Here is a 20,874-nt window from a genome sequence, read left to right on the forward strand (position 1 = left end):
TGTGAAAGTAATCAAACAACATCAAAATGAGCATTTGTTTTCATGACGATCCTGAATCACAAACTGCAAGGCCAAAACCACTCAGCACGAGCCCGGGGTTATCTTGGAAACACTCTATCATTTACTACAGCTGCCTGGTTAATGATCTCGCACAGACATTTGGAAGTTATTTAAAAGAGGGTTCTCTCTTATCTGTCCCCTTTCAGTGGAGCTGAAATTCAACTTGGACCAGTATGTGAACAAACGCTACCCGGGCCTGGTGAAGATTGTGAGGAACAGCAAGCGGGAGGGCCTGATCCGAGCCAGAATACACGGCTGGAACGCCGCCACGGCTCCTGTGGTCGGCTTCTTTGATGCCCATGTCGAGTTCAACACTGGCTGGTAAGAGAAGGTCATGCTTAACAGGGGAAGGTCTCCGCTGTTTCCCTGTCCTCTCTCCCCTTTGCCTTTGTGGTTTGCTTTTTATGTTTTCAGTACAGAGGGATGTCATGTATTATTATTATCGTGGAGATATGAAGTGTAGTCTGCCCTGAGCATTTTGATATACTGCCAGGCCAATTCTAACTACACAGCACTTCTCAGCAGTCTGACCCTCATTATTAGTCAGGCTTTGTCCTTAATAAGCTTTTTTTTTTTCCTCCTGGATTTCATTTTAAACAGTGAGTAATGAGCTTTGGTTCGAGCTGAATAAAACTAAATCCCAATTTAAATGATACTACCTGCCCAACACACACACACACACACTTATGACGAGAGAGAGAGAGAGAGTCAGACACTGAAAGGCAAGAGTGTAATTAAAAAAGGAGCTGAAATGTTGAGCATTTGAACATTATTTACTTGTGGGCTCAGGGCTTATTTTGCGATACGAAATTACTTGTGGGGGTCTCAGTCAAATGTCTGAGCCTGCTGCTCAAGTTTTACCAGTAAACAAGTCATTCAAATAGATGTAATTGGCACATAATTCAAGCCTTTTTCTTGCTGTCGGTGTTTGAGGATGAAGTGTATCTTTTGTTTCCTGGGCGGCGACTGAGAAGACAGGAGGGAGAGCAAGGAGGGATGAAGCAAACAGAGGAGGGATGGAGGAGAAGAGAGGAGAGAAACGTTTTGGTTTCAGATTGTTTACAGCTTCCTAGGATGCAGTTCAGCATTTATTTTGGCCCACTAGAGACTATAGGGATGTGAACAAAAATATTCTAATAATTTAGACCACATGTCTTACAAAATACTTCTTCCTGTGGTCGAGGGGTGGATCCAGGGGCTTGGGCATGGGCATCTTTTTTAAATTTTTTTAAATGAACTAGTCACTTACTAACAAGAAATATGACAATTTGTCAAGAGTTTTTAAAGTAAACAATGTCCTTGAACAACTGTTAGCTTTGCTCTAAGCTATAAAGCTAACAGTAAACTTAACTTAAATGTGCACCCTTCTGAATCAGGAAAGGTGCACATTTAAGTTAAGTTAAAGTTAAACCCCTCTGTTTAAATTGTGGCCCCTTAGAAAATTTGAAAAATCTCGAATCTCCCTCTGTTATGGTCGTAACTCTAGCCAATGATGTATACTTGCCAGTCTGTGTGTGTGTCATCCTTCTTAGAATGTAAAAATCATAAACACTCTCTCGTAGATGAGTCAGCGACCACACACTGTGACTTTGGCAAAGAGGTCATTGCATGTACCTTGATTGTTGCCTCCTGCCAAACAGTTTTAGAGTGTGAACAGGAACTGGAGCCTCTCCTCATGTTTCACTGCATGCTGTAAAAATAGATGCACATTTCTAAGTCACACATCCACCTCGATGCTCTGAGTCACTTCTCGTTTTAGCCCCTCACTATTGCTCCCACTGTACCAGTCGAGGTCTTGCTGACAATTTTCCTTTTCGTTAGTTCACCTTCTGCCATTGTGCAAATTTCACACCTCTCCCTCTACTGTTCCCTCCCCCTACACATACCCGCATAAAACCTCACCCACATCCCTGCTTCCATCTCCCTCCGATAACCTGCTACCTTCGTAGATTTGCTTTCGCACACGCTTTATTTCCACGAGGCAATGAGAAGAGGAGCAGAGTCCCTGTGATTCCTCCCCAAGTTGAAGCTGGGGGATACAGCGATAGAGAAGATGACAGGCACCTTCAAGAAGCTTGTTTGTCTTGCTTGGATTTCTTTGTGTGTGTGAAACAGTGCATGCATTCATTATCTACTGTAGGTGTGCAAACATTCGGAGCTGCACCTTTATTCAGATAGATTCACTTTTGGTATCTACAGTATCTATTCGTTAGAGTGGAAGCAGCTCCCCATCTATCATAATATGATTATTCAGCGTGCCACATACAGTGATAAGTGAGATGGATGCTTCCTGTAGATGTTGTGGTGAGTCTCCCTCACTGACCTTGTACACACCGCCTGCCTGTGCATACTGAAGCAGAGACAATGCTGCCAGCCGTCAGCTGCAGAGCGGCCCTGTTTCACTGTCATGGCGCCCCCCCAGGGGCCCTGTACATTTGCAGCTGAAACGTATTGCTGGTTCGCATTACTGTTAAAGCATAGATAATTGTATCGTACTGTACAGTGCACCTGACAGCTATCCCCCCCCTCCCTTCACACCATGTTGGCTTACGAGGAGTTAAGAAGCGAGCGGTTTCCACCGGAGGAGTAGCGGAATCTGATTTCCACAGCTTAGCTTTTCTTTAATATGAGTATATGAAATTGTTGCCTATCATTAATGTGGTATTGCATCAGCCAAATGTGAGCAATCCATCTCCTCTAAGGCTTTATATCCATCCATCCATCCCTGAGACAGAGGATGTCCATTCAGCCCGGACCCGTTTCCGTCTACATGCTCCGTAAATAAACAGGATTAATGGCAGGAACTGGGAGCGTGTTGTAATTAGGACCCGCTCTACGCCTGGCTTCAGCCACGCGGCTGCAGAAGGGAGGCGCTGGGAAATTGATATTTATTTGTTTTTTGAAGCCCCTACACGGTTGCAGTCTCAGGTTCTAATAACGATTAATGATTAGCCGTGTAGCGGCCGCTCCCTGCTGAGTGTGTGCAGGAGATAAGATTGTCATTGCTGGGAGGCTGTAATGAAATGCATGCCTCCGAAAGCAACACTCTGATAAATGTTGAACGCAATGTGACCTGGTGAGTTAATCTCCGAATAAAACAAACTGTGGGAATTATACAAGTTATAAACAGATAAAACCAACCTCCGCCCCCTGTCATAATGAAATATGCAATATTTGTCACATTTATATTTGATATCAGTTCCTTGGTTAATATCACGGAGCTCTCTCTGCTCGTTACGCCTCGCAGGTGCAGTGGTTTTATATTGCATTACCTTTTAGCGTTATTGAAGCTGGAGGAGATATTTTGCTTCAACAAAAGTAAATGTTGTCTTGTAATGTTGCTCACTGTGTCTGGCTGTGGTTTTGGCTGCAGCCACACTGACGGTTTCACAGTGCACAGTTCAGGCAGATCCCTGAAACCACAGAGAGAAGACAGAGATTAATGCAGCCTCTACATTTGCAGCACATCAACCAAGTCCTGAGCAGTGCATGTAGAAATAGTGTTAGATCTATCATTTTCCAGTTCATGCCTCTGCATCACTTTCTACTTAAAAAAAAAAAAAAGCCCTGACACCATAATGAATATTCAACATTAATATGTCCACACACACGCACACACACACACATGTTGGAGCTGCTCTGCTGAGCAGCCAGGCAGGAGGACTGTGGACGACCTCACAGTCAGAGATTTAATCTGCTTAATGGTTGGAGGCAGTGCCGGCTTAGATTCTGCTTCATGCACACAGAGCAAACACAAATTAACACTATCACAGTTCATTGTAACACTTTGCTGTCTAAATGGATTAAAACCCACAGTGTTATTTGAGCTCTTTTGGAAACGTTGTTATAGAATTAACACTTTATGAGGCTGAACTATTGACTTCTCTGTGTGGTAAAAGCTCAACACTAACCAGTAAAAGCTGTTCTCACCACAAGAATGCATTGTTATAAGTTCCCTTACTGTATCACCCCCACGGACACAAGTAAAGGGTCTCTTGAAAGGCGCAATATAAATTCAGCTATTATTATTATTGATATTATTATATAATCACTATTATTACTATTATCTATACATATGCAACCCCCATATCAAGACTGAATACTGTCAATATGATCACTTACACATATCTAAAAAAAATCACATCCACTACAACAATCTATACTTTTTGCTTTACAAGACATTTTATTAAAACCACAAAAAATAAAACATGTAACATTGGTTATCATGGTTACATCTGTACTGGCTTCATAACCCCCCATTCATACCTCATTTAACTTTAATAGTCGCTATCGTGAGTAACATTCATTGTTACACAGAAGTATCAGACATTGTAATGCAGTAGAAAACAGCCACAGAAAAAAAGAATAATGAAACAGGTAATCAAGATGTTTTCTTAGCCTAAAGTCAAACCTCTTGTTTCTACTGAAGTTCTGAAGAAGCCTAAGAGAGTCCAGAGTGTTAAGTGAGCCTTCATATTTTATGGTAACTCATTCAAAAGATTTATAGATGAACTTGTGCTGTCATATTACCAAATGTAGAGTTAAGAAATATCCAGTTTTACAGAGTTAGAGGAGGAACTGTATGAAAGGACAGCAGATGCTAGCTTTAAATGGCTCCAAGCAAGATTTGCAATAATGGTTGAAAGAAAAATGAAACATAAAGACAGATTTTTAATCTTTAGTTAAACAATTAAAAGGGAACCTGTTTACAGGTCTTGGGAGTGCTGCAGAATGTGTGTACAGCCATTTAAGCTACAAAAGACTGTGTCAAGTGATGTCTCGAGTCAGCTTCTGTTGGGTCTGAAGACTGGGGATGTTGCATTAGATGTGAGTTTATCCGACCATTGCTGCTTGAGGCGAGGAGCTCAAGGATATATTCATGGATTCTATCCTAACACACCTAACTCTGGGGGAAACGCAGGCCCCATGTTTTTACATGGAAGAAAAATGAAAAGATGATATCTCTGATTCTGCTCATTTCATTCCACCAAAAATGTTGCTCTACCCAATGCGCTTCTCTGTGCCTTTGTTTTTCTCACATTTTACATGTAAATCATCGGTGAATGCCACAGTACCAGATTTACATTTTCTCCCTCGCACGTTCTGCTGCTTTAAGTCTGATGCGGAATTAAAGCAGGTCTTATTTTTGGCGCTGAGGGCCCTGATGCCCTTGGGGCATAACTCTGAGTGCCATTAAATCCCATTATCTGATATTTCTCTGCTTCAGAATCATTCACAATTCTAGATCCATTAATCTGGGATTTTTAAATACAAAAAATGTAATCTCAAAGAAGAGAGCTGCAGGGTTTTATATCTACGTGTGAAACGTTGCTATGTTGTGAAGTTGATATAAACTGAGATAGTACAGTGATTCTTATCCTGGATTGTGGTAGCCTTTTCTTTTTATATAATTCTGTGAAATGTGCTCACAGGCTAATATGAAACTAGACAAAGGTGCTCGATGTTATAAGAGACAGTGAATAAATCAAACGAGCACCTGCTTCAGTTTGAGACGCTACAAGAAATGAGGCAGTGGAGCCAACAGCAATTGAGGTTGTCAACATCTATTCACAATATTGGATGAGTCATCACTGGAAAGGGGGAAAATCCTATTGTAGTATGGAACCGAGTATGATTTGGATTGATGTGGATGAATAACCCTCTCAGTGTTATGCAGATGAAGTGGTAGGTATATGAAGAGGAATGACACAGAGAGACAGTCGAGACCAGATGTGTCCTAATTTCCAGAGCGTCTCTGTCATATCAGCCTCATGAATCCCTGAGGTGCCGGAGCTGCTGGCTGGCTCAGGGGTGTCACTGGGATCCCAAGGGTGCAGGGAAATGGATGGAGGATGTGCAGGGGTGGAGGCAGAGAAACCTTCTCAAGGTTAGCTATAGTGCAGAGGGAGATTCAGAGACAGCACAACCTCAGCTAACCACGTCGAACTAACCATGCTGGGAACACCGCTACAATAACAACCATGTGGAAGGTTAAAGCAAAGTCTTTATTCCAGCACAGAGAGTATGGATGATTTGATTTTTACAGTCACACATCTCCCACTCCAAACAGATGAAGGTACTCAGTGAATGTGGAAGTTATCCACTCTCATAACCGTAGTGTGGAATTTGTCACAGGCTTTCGGTAAAGGAGGGATGTGAAAGAGCTGTGTAAACACAGATGTATTAGCAGAGCTGCATAAAGCCCCACCATTCGGGCCGTATACTCTATTGGTCACTCATTGTACTGCAGCAAAAAAAAAATAAGTGTACGTAAAGATGGATGACTCATCTCCACTTCTTTGAACCCAGGATATAAACGCTGCCATCTTGCACATTTTTAGCCAGAGTTTGCACCGGAGCGTTCTGGAGATAAGACCCTTTCCATTAATACACTCGGCAAATCATTGGTCGGTCTCAACTGTCAATCAAGACATTTCACCCATGTTTTTCTGGAAAATAACCAGCAACATTCATTGTTATTTATTGTTCCTTGTCCCACCCGTTTACATGGAGGAAGCAGGTTTTACCTATACTATAGACAGCCACATGGGGGTGATCAAGACGCTTTAACTTCACTTTTGGGGAGCTGTAAGGTTGTAAACAGTAAGACGCAGTAGCCACACAGGTGCTAAGCTAACCAGGAAGTGGAAACACTTTTAGGCCTATGCACTCTGCAAGCACTATTGATTGAAATGAAAGTGTGCATATTTTTATATCAGACTCTTGTAATATTTTAGTTGGTGTCCAAGTCTCTTTCAAGGCTCTTCACAGAATAAGGTTGAGACCTGACAATTTTATCGAGAACCCAACTTTGACAATGAGCAAACACTTATCCACAGCAGAGGGAAACATCTTTTGTCTCACAGGAAGAAACCTCCTGAATTGGAGTCAGGTTGGGCGGGCGTCTGTTGTTACAGGCTGGGTTTAAAGGAGAATAGGGGAGAGAAGAGAGACACTTTTATAACCGTTGTAGTTGAGCACAGTTTTAATGACAGACCCATAGGTGTAATAACAGCAGCATGATAACAGCACCAATTATTAATACTAGTAATAATAATCCTACGCAGAATGAGGACAGAGAGGAAAAGTACAGGAGAGAAAGGACACAAAGTTTGATAGAGGACCTGTAGTGTGATATAAATACACAGAGAACGAGAGACAGAAGAGCATCATCACTAGGAAGCCTGCATTCTGAGAGTGAAGTGATGTTTACAGGAGAGACCTATATGTTACCATGGAGCTCGGTCTTTAAGAGCTTTATATACGTAAGGACAGGGATTTTGCAGGATCTCATCGGCGCAGAAGAGTTAATGTGGTAGAAATATAAACTCTTTTTCTAGTTCCTGTCACTACTGGCGCTGTAGTATTTTGGGTATTTGGGACATACTGACAATAAAGAATTACAGCAGTCCAGACTAGAGGTAACAAATGCATGGACTACATTTTTAGCTTCCCTTTGAGACAGGATGTTTCTAATTCTTATAATATTGCACAGGTGGCCTGTATGGAAAACTTTGTTGTGGTGGTTGCTTTCAACATGAATATGAATGTTCACCAGCTATAAAGACTTTTCCCGTGTGACCGTATAGGCATCATTACTCACCAGCTTATGATTATAAACTACCACGTTTGCTTTTCAGGTTTTTTTCCCAGCGCAATTAAGTAATTTAATTAAAATCTTAAACACATAATTAATTCAGGAACATGCAGTGGGAACCAAACACAGCCAGCATGAGACCAGATGCACACTTCAAGCTGCTTTTTCATCTGTAGTGATCCCTGGTTGTTTCAATTTTGCAGGTGAAGACATTTAGCCGATACCAATGGAAATTTGATTATTATACACTCAGTGGTGACTTTATTAGGTACAGCTCTACACTCTAAGGCAATCCAATATATATGTTCTACCATAAAGTCTAGTTTTATGACATTTGCAATATGGTGTTCAAGGTTAACACAGTTACAGACAGTATTTCAAACATATTTTACTTCAATCAATCGATCAATCAATTCAGCTTTATTTACATATCAGCCTTCAAACAAATCAATTGAAGGTACTTCACAGGTGATTAGCAAAGAATAGGACATTGAAAATGTATTAAAAATGAAAATAAAAGACAACAATGAAAGAAAGTAAGGATAATAAAATATGTGTAATCAACACTTAAAGTTTAGTGAAACAAATTAAGATAAGATGAATAACAATGACAGTGGTGTTGCACTGAACTGTATTATATTCAAAAGTCTTTCTAATATTCTTCAATCATGTATGTAGATAGGAAACATAATGATACAAAAACCTTCTTATTATAATATAGTCCAACATTAACCTCAACAATTTTCAAAACCTATACATATATATGTATAGAGAGAGAGAGAGAGAGAGTGAGTAGAATGTATCGCAGAGCAACTCTATTTAATCGCATTAAAATATACAGGTCTACTTAATAGACATCATTTATCTAATGATTGGTATTAGGCATATAGACTGCATATACTGTATAGATGGACATCATGACTACTCCCCAATAGTGAGGCCAAAATATCTTGATCGCCCCCTGGTGGCTGGCTGGCATAAATCCCACCTCACTTATATTAGTGGATGGGACATGGACCAAACTAAAAAGTTAAAGAACACAACATCTTTGTTCAAGTGCTCATATTCCAGTAAGTTTGGTTTTAATTAGTTATTTGATGCTAAAATCGAGGTGAAACGTCATGATTGACAGCTGAGACTGACCGACAATTGCTCGAGCATGTGTATGGGTGGGACCTCACTGCTGTGGCTCCACCCCCTGAGACTCTATCTCCAAATGTTCAAGATGGCACCGCTTGTACCTGGGAAATTTAGCTTAATTTCTGGAAAGTGGGAGAAGTGGAAACATGTTGGCCATCTTTATTTATATGATATGAGGTGTTTGCATGGTTTTAACTGGAGGTTATATTTACCCACTTTTTTCATCCACAGCTTCCATCAACAATGTCACAAATTAAAGAAGAAAACGCTCAAAATAGTTTCTTCAACAGTAACTATGGCTTTGGAGTAAAGAGGGAAAGCACTCGCTGCCTGCGTCTCAGAATTGCAGCTTTAGTTCTTTATAGTACTTTAAGCAGCCACTCTCATGTTATAAATTATGCCTTTTTTAGGTACTACCTCATATTTTAGTGACATCATCCCATATAGTTCCATTTGTATCAGTTTCCTCTATACTCTCTGTTCCCCACCTTCATGTGATAAGTAGTAATTTTGCTTTTGGAAGATAAATGGGTTCACTTCATCACGAGAAGTAGATGGGGAGGAAAGAGGGGGAGGGAGACCGAGGAAGGAATCAGGCGTGAGCGAGAAAGTCAGTGGGTCGGGCGATAGAGAGAAAGTTGTGAGAGTGTGGGAGTATTCTGCAGAGATACATTTATCATTTTATAATTGCAGCCTCCTTTTTAAATTTAGAAGTATATCATGTGAAGAATTGAACACGTTGAGGTTCGCTTTGAAGATATGTTGGAGATCATCTCTCAGCATGATGAAGTTTATACAAATGTAGCCAGAGCCTGCAGTGCTTCAGCTCTGTGCTCTACCATATGGACCGTAGCACCATGTCTCCAAGGCTTCGAATAGCAGAGGGAGCTCCCAGTATGTGGCATCGCCAGGGAACCACTCCAGTAACAAAAAGACACTAGAACCAAAAACCTGGAGTGTTTAATCTTATCAGTAATACGATGCTCCTTGGCGCTGTAGCGTGTGCCTCTTCCGACATAGTAAGAAAACTGCTGAGAGCAGCTGATACTGTAAGAAATGAGAGAAAGGGCTGGTGGATACTTCACATTATGATTGGTGTTGGGGTTTGGCATTGGTTGTGGAAAAGGTGCACGGCGGAAAACATTTATCGACCTTGCATGTTTTATGAAAAGGGGAAATTCAGTTTGTTGTAGTTGTGTGGATTTAAGGTGAGAGGACGGAATGAAGCTCTGCTGGAACAGAACATGTTTCACACTGCTCATACTGTGCTGTTGATCCCATTGGCAATATAGAGACACAGCAGTAGTTTTTTCCATTTAGTGCATCGTTTTCGTTGCTTGGTTACAGGATGAGCATGATGCTCCAAATTTTGGGAATTTCAACAAACCTCATAAAAAGGTCTCTCTGTAATTTGCAACTTAACTCAACTCGAATCATTAAAAAATGAGTCACAAATGCTTCATACAATTTCATTTTAAAATAGTTTTCCAAAGCAAGAGTAAGTGCTGCCCTTGTTGTGGGTCTATTTTCACCATCTTATGCTGGGTTTACAGTAGCACAGTACAGTCGCTCCCATGTTCATTGTAACAAAGTGACAGGTCGCCGTTGCAATAATGTAGCTCACTGATGTGTTTTTAATAGTTGTAGCTCCATGGCACAGATAAATAATATATCAGGTTTTAGCTGCCCAAGCTGAGGTTTATGTTTCTGAAGGGTCATGGTCATTGTTGCGTGTAGGGAAAATTAGTCTACATATTATTTAAAGCTTAAAGATTACGTTTGGATAAGAAATTTGGTTTTCTGCTTCATATAAATTATAAACTCAGTAAGGTTTAGCATCTTTTAACTGTTCAATACAAATTTTCTATCTGTGCAATTCAATGTCTAGAAATCCTGTTACATTATATTCTAATTAAAATGTACATTTTCTTAATTTCATTTTTTTCCTATAATTTCTGTTTATGTTGTATATTTATCTGTTAATTAGTTTTACTGATTTAATTTTGTACTATCCCCTTTCCTGCTCTAACACAGCCAATTAGCCTGCAGTGGGACTGATAAAGGATTATCGTATTGTATCGTATCTTCTCATACACATCAGAAACTGAATGACCCAATTAATTCATGTCTTTAGGTTTGAAGCCAGACACACTGACTGAGACTCTGTGGCAGGAAGTAACTTCCTATAAAACCACATTGTTTTCCTTTTACATTTCTGTGTGTGCATGGTTTTAAATCAACAAGATGCAATAAGCACACCTCCCAAAATGTTGAACTATTTGTTTGAAATAAATCAGTGTTGACAGTTGAAAGGAGACTGGAAATCAACTGCATCCACTGCTGTCAACATATTTATCATCATCCACAATGCTACCTTGTTTATAGCCGGAGTAAATCTATAGGAAATGAACCGCTGGGCTGTGAAGTAAGCGTACTGTCTGAAGCAAAGTCGAATTCTCTCTAACAGCCAGAACACTGCACACTCATCAACATGCTCAAACGGGTTTTAGACATTTATTTAAAAAGGTTAATGCCTTTTAATCTTTTGACACCACTGACCTGGTTAATAGATTGACCGCTCTCAGTAATTAGCGATGATCCTTCTCAACTACCCCCAGAGCTGGTGCTAAATGATTCCTGTACTCAGGCTAAAAAACAAGTTTCATTTGAAATATAACTGTTTTGCTAATTCATTCTAAAGGTGTTTATTCTCAACAGACAGGGCCTGTTCGTCGCCACGCTTTGCCCCAGGATGTTTTGTGAATATGGCCCCTGCTCTCGATTTGATGCGCTCTAAAAGAATATGTGCTGGCCAAGCAGCCCCTGAGCAAAAGCCATGAGATAATGTCTGTGCAGAGGAAGGCTGTTTCACAAACTAACATGCAACCTTTCACACAGAGGATGGAAAAAGAGAGAGAGAGCGTGGATAAAGAAAGCTTCTCTCGGCACCTGATGTGTTTTGCTTTATCAGGTTTTACCTGTTATCACGTCTCTCGGCTGGAAAAGTGTCACATTTTGACATTTCGTTTTCATGAGTAGGAGAGATAAAATATGATACGATGTTATTTGTTGTTGCAGGAAAAATTCATTTTCGCAAAAAGGGATCGGATCCTGCTGGCAATCGTTTTCAGCGTTGAATAAATGCTGATTTGACAGACTGCTTCATGGCGGGAAAACCTGTGTAAATGTTGCAGCAGAGTAAAACTCGAGAAATGTTATGCAGTCATCCAGAGCTGCTCTTGGCATCGTGGAATCTGGATCAACAGTGAATGCCTTTCTTTTTAATGTCTTTTATTTTATTTTTTCCAAGGTGGATTTCCTGCACCATACTTTTTGTCAAAGCACTTTCACGGTTTTCTTTTATTTTACGTTCATATTCAGTTACAATACCTCTTGAGTCACTCATGACCAAATTGTTCTTGTTGCAATATTAGTATTTCAAGCCTCAGAGTTAAAATATTCGCAGCTTTATTCTCCTCTCTCGTTCCTGTTTCACCTTTTGCAGCTTTGCTTTGCAGCTCCTGCGCACTTAAGTTGAAGAGTCTGCACTTAACTTCTCTTAACTTCTTTCTCTTTTCTAAATCCATAGGGCTGAACCTATTCTGACCCGGATGAAGGAGGATCACACCCGCATCATCCTGCCCGCCATAGACAACATCAAGTACAACACGTTTGAGGTGCAGCAGTACGCCAACGCCGCCCACGGCTACAACTGGGGACTGTGGTGCATGTACATCATCCCGCCGCAGGAGTGGCTGGACAAGGGCGATGAGACAGCCCCTATCAGGTGAGGGCCTCGGCTGGTGAACAGCGTTCATTATGGATGAGGATGTTTGATGAAATATGGATAGGCCCCCGGGATATGACTTATTCATGTGTGGAGCCATCAAACTAAGGTGCTCTGTAGTCCAGGGTGCCACCCAAACACACAAATAAAGCCTCCCCACAGAGCGCTGTCTAATTACCATGACTGTGATGACTATCTTCATTTTGATGCAGGATCACAAGGCCACAGTCATGCGTGTGTAATTGTGTGTCGAATATGAGCAGAGCGTTCCATTACACCACTGCTGTTGGGTGGAGAGCTCGGGCTTGTATCATGTTTCCGTATAATTATTGAATTGGTTTTGTCCTTGGTAAAATCATATTGGATTTTAATAGTGTGAGAAGAGCAGGGGAGTAAATGTGCTGCATGGAAATTGTCCTCTATTCCAATCTGTCTGGTCAGGATAAGCCACTGAACTAACTACAGAATCCATGTAGTGAGGTTTAAAGTATTATCTGCGATCATTAAACTCACTGTTAAAGCAGTTCCCTTCACCTCTAACTGTTCTCCTGTGACTGAAACCAATAGATCCACTCTGGAAATGGGGTTAGACCCTCTGGTTACCGTTTATCTGCAATAACATATCTACCTACATGACACTGACTAGATAGATACAAAGAATATTATATAGGAAAAATACTTTCGGTCCTCAAAACTCTAAAAAACAAAACCTTTAAACCTAAACTTTTTAAGCAGTATACTTTTTTAAGCAGAAATACTTTTCTCTCATTCTTCCGTTAATTCCCATCACTACTACTTTTTAAGTCACTGCTAAGCCACGTGATGTTTCATATCAAAACCCGTCCAGAAAGTGGAGAAGGGATTATTTCCTCTGAGCCCCTGGAGTTTTTTAAAAATATGTGCAGAAGGGTTTGAGTCCTTTGACAGAAGCTTAACAGTGTAAAAAACCGAGTGGACATCAGTTATACTGAATTTATGAAGACAACAACAGATTTAACAGTCAATTAAAACATTCAAGAGAAAAGAAGGGATATAGAAGAGAGAGAGAGACCAGGAACATTTGTGCAACCGTCAGCTGTCAGACTGGTTGTTATGATGGAAATAATAATAGTGTTATTAATGAAAGCAGCACCAGTTAATAGCAGTGGTATTATTGTCATAATCATGATAGGTAGTTATAATAATTATAACACTAATAATAACAGTCAAGCAGTGTCAGAGAGAGAGAGAAAGAGAGACCACCCACTATTTCCTTCTAAAATAATGAATGGATAATTCCCTGCAATAGCTGCACGTTTCAGACTTTTGCTTTGTCCAACTTTTCTAATCAGTGTGAATAGTACAAGTCTGGGAGCTACATTTTCAACATGTGGTACATTAAGGGATCTTGAGGCGTGCTGCCCCCCCCCCGGGATCTCCTCTTTGAATGCTCAAATCAGAAACGGTCGGTCCTGCCATAACAATAGGAAAAATCTTAAGTCATTTGACAGAGAAGATTACAATGATTTTGTTGCCAAGGCAGCCAGGCCGAGCCTGCCCGAACATGAAGGAGAGACACAAAGAGAAAACCATAACTGGAAAATGTCTAAAGAAAAATTAGTAAGAGACGGGTAGCTGCAAAAATGGGTGTGCTGTCTTTTATTGATATTCTTCCACATTCAATATCTTTGTCTGGGCTGCAGTCTGGAATAAATAACAGTCAAAGATAAGTTTCAGTGTATGCACATAGCAAATGTGGCCATGCCTATCAAAATGTCCTTCAGCAACACATTGGAGCCGTCTGCCAGGTGCAGGGTTAACTCTGCGAGCTGTCCCTGAGCTCTGATCCCTCTGATGAGATGCATTAATGCATCCGTCTCAGTGGGACGTGCCAGGAAACAAACAGCACTGGGAAAATGTATAAGCAGTGGTGACTGACCTGTGTTGTGGTACGGGCATTTAGAAACTTTTGAAGGACAACGATCAAACATTTCATATATTTCTTTGGATGGAGAAAGTGTATCTGTAGCTGTACGTTTTAATGCTGCAAAGTCAAGGCCAGTGCAGGAGCCAAGAGTTTGAGGTCAAGCAAGAGACAGCATGAAGTAGTTCAACTATTGGTTTTCATCTTTTCCATATTCATGGTGCTACTGGATTACAAATGCAGCTGTGTGCTTTGCCACTGCAATTCAAATGGTATAAAATCTTTAGACCTGAAGATGAAACATCCTTGCAAACTTTTTCTTGCTAGAATATTTTTGCAATTCTAAAAGAAATTATAACCCAACCTAAACTTTTTTACTTGGCCATACAGAGGCTGGATGATGGCCCAAAGATGGCCGGCAGCCCATAGGGAGCTTAAGTGTCAGGACCCGGAGGCCGTTCAGCGTGTGTCTAGGACTCATGGCTAATAAAAAAAATATTACTAAACATTATCAGTCCAGAGGGGTCAGAGGTCAACGACAGCATGGACATATATCAGTGGAGCAGCTGAGATGTGTAGTGACCATGACTTATCTATCTAATAACTCCACAAATCTCTGTCTGTCTGTATGTGGAACGCATATCTGAGGAACCTTATCGGATTCTCACCTGCTATAGGTATTGTAAAGGTCCCAAGAAAGTGCAATGTTGAATTTGGTGCGATTTGGAAATGTGATATGTTTAATTATTAATAAACCTTAGTGCTATAGAGGGCGCTGGGACTCATAAACACGTGACGTTTCCCGAGAACAGCTCGTTCTGGGATCTGCCTTGCAGAGTTGAGTTTCACCAAACTTTGGATAAACAGCTCTTTGTACAGCAGTGGTGGTGCAGCTCGAGGGTTCCGTGGACTGAGCCCTAACCCGAATTACCACAGGCCAAACCACACAGTCCATTTCATACAGGCAGGTTTAGAGCAGACACTGCACCGGACTAGTAAAAGGAAAGACTGTCTATCTGCTATGCTAGACGTGGTTAAGTTAGGGAAGCATACGTTTTGAGATAAATGAGACTTGAAACTTGCCAACAGAGCTGCATCTCACTATCAGCCGAAGGTCTCTGAAATGTTTCAGAGCTTTAAATAAAAAGCAACTTGATAAACTCAAAACAAGGGCAGAAAACAAACAACAACATCAAGGACAAAGCATAAAAAATAAATAAGCATAAAGCTAAAATAGAGTCAAAGTGAGAGCGATCACATTCATGAAGTAGCCAGTGTCGCTCCTCTGACGGTGGATCTGCAGCTGAAAGCCCGATCGCTTTGGGAGCGTCTGCCTGAGGAGCTGCGGCTGAACACCGGCTGATGGGTGTTCAAAAGCTCTGCAGTAATTTCAAGTTGAATCTTTGGAATAGGTAGGAAACTCTGTCTGTTAGTCCTAACCCCACTGGCGAAACTGAACAGATGCTGCAGTCAGAATAGGGTAGATTTGTTTCACTTAAAGCCTCGGCTGATGCATTGTTGCCAAGCTGCAGACATGAAACATACTGACGCTTACTGCCAGAATGTCTTGTAATATTCCAAACCACTATAAGCTAAAACATTCACGCATACCGCTGTGTTTTGGCCGAGGGCAACAACAAATACTGAATTCCAAAGCCCAGTTTCATTAACTTGCTTGGTCCTGCATAACAACGCTTTCATTTCATACAGGACGTCTCATACAGAACAATATTGTGGTGACAGTTTATATTATGGAACTAAATACCCCAGGAAATTGATGTATTATTGATCATCAATGGCTCGACTTGAGATAAAAGACCAGAGAAGAGCCTCCGACACGGCACAACTGCTTTGTGTTTCCCTGTTGACAGTTTGCTGCAAATGGACAGATCGCCTCAAGGGCCAGCTGAAGTGTGTCGGCTGTGTGGATTTCTACTGGAAATCATTCTCCCACTTATTTCCTCAAGCTTGCTGTGCATCAACCGCAGAAGCTCTGTGGCCTGTCGGTGTCTCAGTCTTAAAGCCTCTTCTGGCTGCTTGCACATATTCCACTACAAAGGCGGTGAAAGGGCACAAGGCTGCACAAAGCTCACATTCTGACACTGCAGAGCATTGCTGCCATTTTAGAGATTGGACAAAAAAAAGGAGGTTTTCTAGACCAGCTGCAGAGATTATGGGAGGGACAGAACAGGAAGCCTGAAATTTCCAAACAAAATGACCCAATTCTTACAAGGAAATGGGTGATATAGATGGCTCAAATTCAAAATCGATTTGATCTGTTAATGGCTTAAATGATGGCGATTAAATCACCTTTAGACAAATCTGAGCATCAGATATGAATCTTTTTGTGCAGCACTCTATTCAGTTATTGTTGGGTGTCCTTGAGGGAAATACTTCAATGTAAACATCTTTCCTTGGCAGATACTTGAAGATGTCCCAATTGAGACTGCATTTGAGAACAGATCATGGTGCAAGGAGACCATAAATGAGTGTAATATTCCCCCTCAGAGAAAAAGACATTGAGAAATCTAACACAACTAAAGGTTTTTACCGCACTTTAAATTACAGCTGATGATGCTGGGAGAATAAATCAATAGTTTCATTTGATAATCCACCCACAAGATATTGTGGAATTAGTCAAATGCCTTAAAGAATAAATTCTTACACCAAAAATGTCATTTATATGTCTGAAACTTTCTCTCCTACCAACATCTGGGCTGTCGCACAGTTTTAAATGAGAGGTCACAGAAAAAACAGATGTGTGTTTCAAAGTTTCTACAGCGGTGTCCTCATCTGGGAGAAAAATAAGCAAAGCTAAATGAAAGTCTTAATCTTGCCAAATTGCATCCATGTATCAGATGTTCATACTGCATACTGAAAGTAAATGATCCTGCTGGGGCAAAGTTAAAGGGTGCAACCATCTGTACACTAAAAATAACTAAACCTACTGGCATCAGAGGACAAATCCACTGGAAGATTTCCAGCATCAGTCTGCGATATCTAATGCAAGCCAGACGTTATTTTGTGACAAACGGTTATAATTTCCTTGTGTTGTTTGGGCTGTGTGATGTTTTGTGCACAAAAGGCCAGAACGACGGTGCAGGTGAGGAGAGAGAAGTGACGGAGAGAGAACAATGGATCAGTTTGTCATTTCCACTTACAAAATATTACAAAGAAGCCTCTGGAGACTGTGTCATGTTCCACCCACAACTGATGGCAGGGTCACACAGAGTAGGAAATGAGCTGCACTGCATCAAAATCTACTGAAAGTTCCTGTTTGGGAAATTGGTATGTCTGTCTCTTCTTATTTCTCTCTGTACATAGTTGAACATCGCTGTGATACATCAAATCAGGAATGAAATCATTGCTATTTGATGATTGAAACCAAAAGTAGACCTGTGTCGTATTTAGCGTCTCTATTTTGTGAATTCTTGGAGGAACATCTGGCTGCAATTATTCATGTAATTGGCCTCAGTTAATTGGCTCCAGTGGGGTAATTGCTTTTTCATGCCTTAGTGCCGCAATTGACTTTTTCCCTCCACCAAACATCACCAATACATAACCCATTTAAACGCTATTGCTACCACTGATGTGACGAGGTTACTTCTGCAGCATAATAGCTCATCTTGTGTTGAAAAGCATTGTTACATAATTCAATGTGGTCAGCCAAAGGTTTTTATCTTCATCATCACATGCATCTGTCTTGAGGCGCTGAGTCTGTGCTTCAGTGTTTATGTTGCCAGGAAGCTTTTTTTCTTTCTTTCTTCTTACCAAAGGGAACGTTCAGAAAGGGCTGCGCAAAGTTTGCAGACGAGCGAGGTAGGTCACTTGTCAAGAGAGGAGAAAGGATGGGGTGAGCGGGGCTGAGTATGTGCTGTGTCCGTCTTTTTTATCTGCACAGCCAGTGCAAATAATGGTACTTGAAAGGCTCCCCGACAACAGCTTATAATTTAAACAAGACTGTTTGAGGTTACGTCAGGTAGGACGAGTGTATAAGAGAGCAAGCACGGATAAATGTAAGATACTTTCAGTGTGGAACAGAAGCGATAGAGTAATTAACTACAACACTACAAATTGTTGGACGTCAGAGAAATGAGAACGAGAGAGCACTACACGATTACCTCGAGGAGTGTTAGCATTCAAGATTCAATTGAATTATGATTATTTGACACAATATTGTACAGCAAGAGTATGCTGCTGATGGTCGATGTGTCTGCGACAGATGGTCAGTGTGTTTGAGAGAGAGAGAGAGAGAGAGAGAGAGAGAGAGAGAGAGGCATAGAGGGCGGTCTGTCCTCCTGCCTTTTTGATGCCATTACGTTTCAACTTTTAAAAGTAGCAAATCTGGCAGTTTAGTTATCAACAATAACTATAGGAGGCTCGCCTGCTCACACACATTCTCTACCTGGGCCATCTTGTAGGGGATGGGGGGTGGGGGGTGGCTGAGAGGGGACGCAGAATGACAGTTCATCAGGTGTTTTGGGTATTTTGGTTTCAAGGGGACAGCATCCCCCCCTCATCCCCCTACTAATTGCCTGCTGGTTAAGCTATAACATTGAATCAGTTATCACCAGAAAGCCAAAAGGTCACACAAGCGTTCTCACTGTTTCTTTAAAATGTCCTGACATTATTTTTGACATGACTGGTTGAAGTGGGTTCACGTCACCCTGCATCTCTATTAGTTTGGTAGAGATCCAGGATTTTCAATAATAACTCTCAGGGTTTTTAATGGGTTCTTAACCTAAAAAGCACTTTTCTTGTTGTTTCACACCCTGCATGGCTCAGTGCACCCTTTTAGTACAGTCAATGGATCATAATGCAGCTCCCACTAAAGTGCTTCCCGCTGCCTTGTCTCTCAAACTGAAGTGGAAGATGCACATGTGCCTCTCCGTGTGTGTGTGTGTGTGTGTGTGTGTGTGTGTGTGTGTGTGTGTGTGTGTGTGTGTGTGTGTGTGTGTGTGTGTGTGTGTGTGTGTGTGTGTGTGTGTGTGTGTGTGTGTGTGTGTGTGTGTGTGTGTGTGTGTGCGTGTAATAGTATATGGTGAAGTTACCCTGAGTGTCCTTCTAGAAGGAAGAATAAAACCACTCATTAGTCACTTTAAAGAAAAAAAGCTACAGAGCTAAGTCCTCTGTATGGATGTAATGCTTTTTGAGGGGCTTTGTCCCAGAGCACTTAGGACCTGACAGATAATAGAACTGAGATGCAGCCCTGGGGAGACAGCAGCTAAAGTGGGACCATTTCTTTTAGTAAAGGTGGAAAGTAAGCACTGGCTTTTGTCAAAAAAAGAAAACAACATACTCTCTTGCTCCATCAGATTGACTTGTTTGTATGTTTTAGGTCTTTTTGCTAAAACATTGGGTAAGAAATCTGACATTTACAGAAGCTGAACTAATACAAAAGGTGACGCTCATAATGATGAACACACAAAGAATCGCTGTATCCTTCACCCCTGCAGTTCCCCTCAGTGATATGGAGTATTTTAGCTTCTTGCAGCAAATTGTTTTGGTTTTGTTACCCAAAACTTGACTTTACTTTGTTGTGTTTCACTTCAAATCTCCAGCAACTGTTTTCAGCAAAAAAAAAAGCTCTGATAAACCAACTTTACACTACATGAACTGCACCATACAGTAGGCAGATGATTAGATAACGAACATACTACAACATAGGGACAGTGTTTTGTTATAAAGGCATAGAGGTAATGATGTCTGATCTACTGAGCGGGACACATGGCTTTCATAGTGTTGCTATACAAGCCATCAGCCAGTCAGATTTACCTTTAGCCTCAGTGTATCCTCAGGTTCAGCCTGTATTGGTGATCACAAGATCAAAACATTTGATGAAGCTAAGGTGCACAACTTTAGTTTTGTCCCTGACGTCTGCTGGTGGCCGCTAACACCTGCTAACATCTACTGGTAGTTGGTAACTTAAGTTGAGCAGAAGACCTTCAAACGTACAAGGGACATTCACCATCTTGTCCTATATTTAAAAATTATGCTAATATTGATCCATTACTGCTGGATGGGTAAGTAATTGACTGTCTGCTGAAACCTTTGAAACAAATTCCTAACACAGTTTTCAAGCAGCAGACCTGCGTACATGACATATTTGATGTGTGGTGGATGAGGCAGTCACAGACTGCAGGATGCAGTGCAGTTTCAGACACTTCATTTACAAACCTGATAATTACACGTAATTACAGCATAACAAATGATTTACCAGTTAAAAGTTTCAGTTTTAGTCGGCCTGTCTGCACGAGTGATCACCCACTCGTGCATTGTTTATCTCTCGCTGCCTCTCTTATGTCTTTTATGTGTGTTAGTTAAATGGCATTTAATTGTGCAAGTAATTTAATTAATTTCCATTCCTGCAGGAAGCAACGCAAGAGT

At 41.1% G+C, this 20,874-nt stretch overlaps 1 protein-coding gene across 2 annotated transcripts in view; it reads left to right on the forward strand.

Moving 5' to 3' along the window:
- Nucleotides 1-20,874, forward strand: part of galnt9 (polypeptide N-acetylgalactosaminyltransferase 9) — a 94,920-nt gene that overhangs the window by 36,237 nt on the left and 37,809 nt on the right. For both annotated transcript variants that reach the window (XM_035166771.2, XM_035166773.2), the window contains 2 exons: nucleotides 207-381; nucleotides 12,387-12,584. In XM_035166771.2, coding sequence (XP_035022662.1) covers nucleotides 207-381; nucleotides 12,387-12,584 — 373 coding nt within the window. The remainder of the gene's footprint in view (nucleotides 1-206; nucleotides 382-12,386; nucleotides 12,585-20,874) is intronic.

This window comes from Hippoglossus stenolepis, chromosome 9, assembly GCF_022539355.2.
Source record: "Hippoglossus stenolepis isolate QCI-W04-F060 chromosome 9, HSTE1.2, whole genome shotgun sequence".
Classification (NCBI taxonomy): Eukaryota; Metazoa; Chordata; class Actinopteri; order Pleuronectiformes; family Pleuronectidae; genus Hippoglossus; species Hippoglossus stenolepis.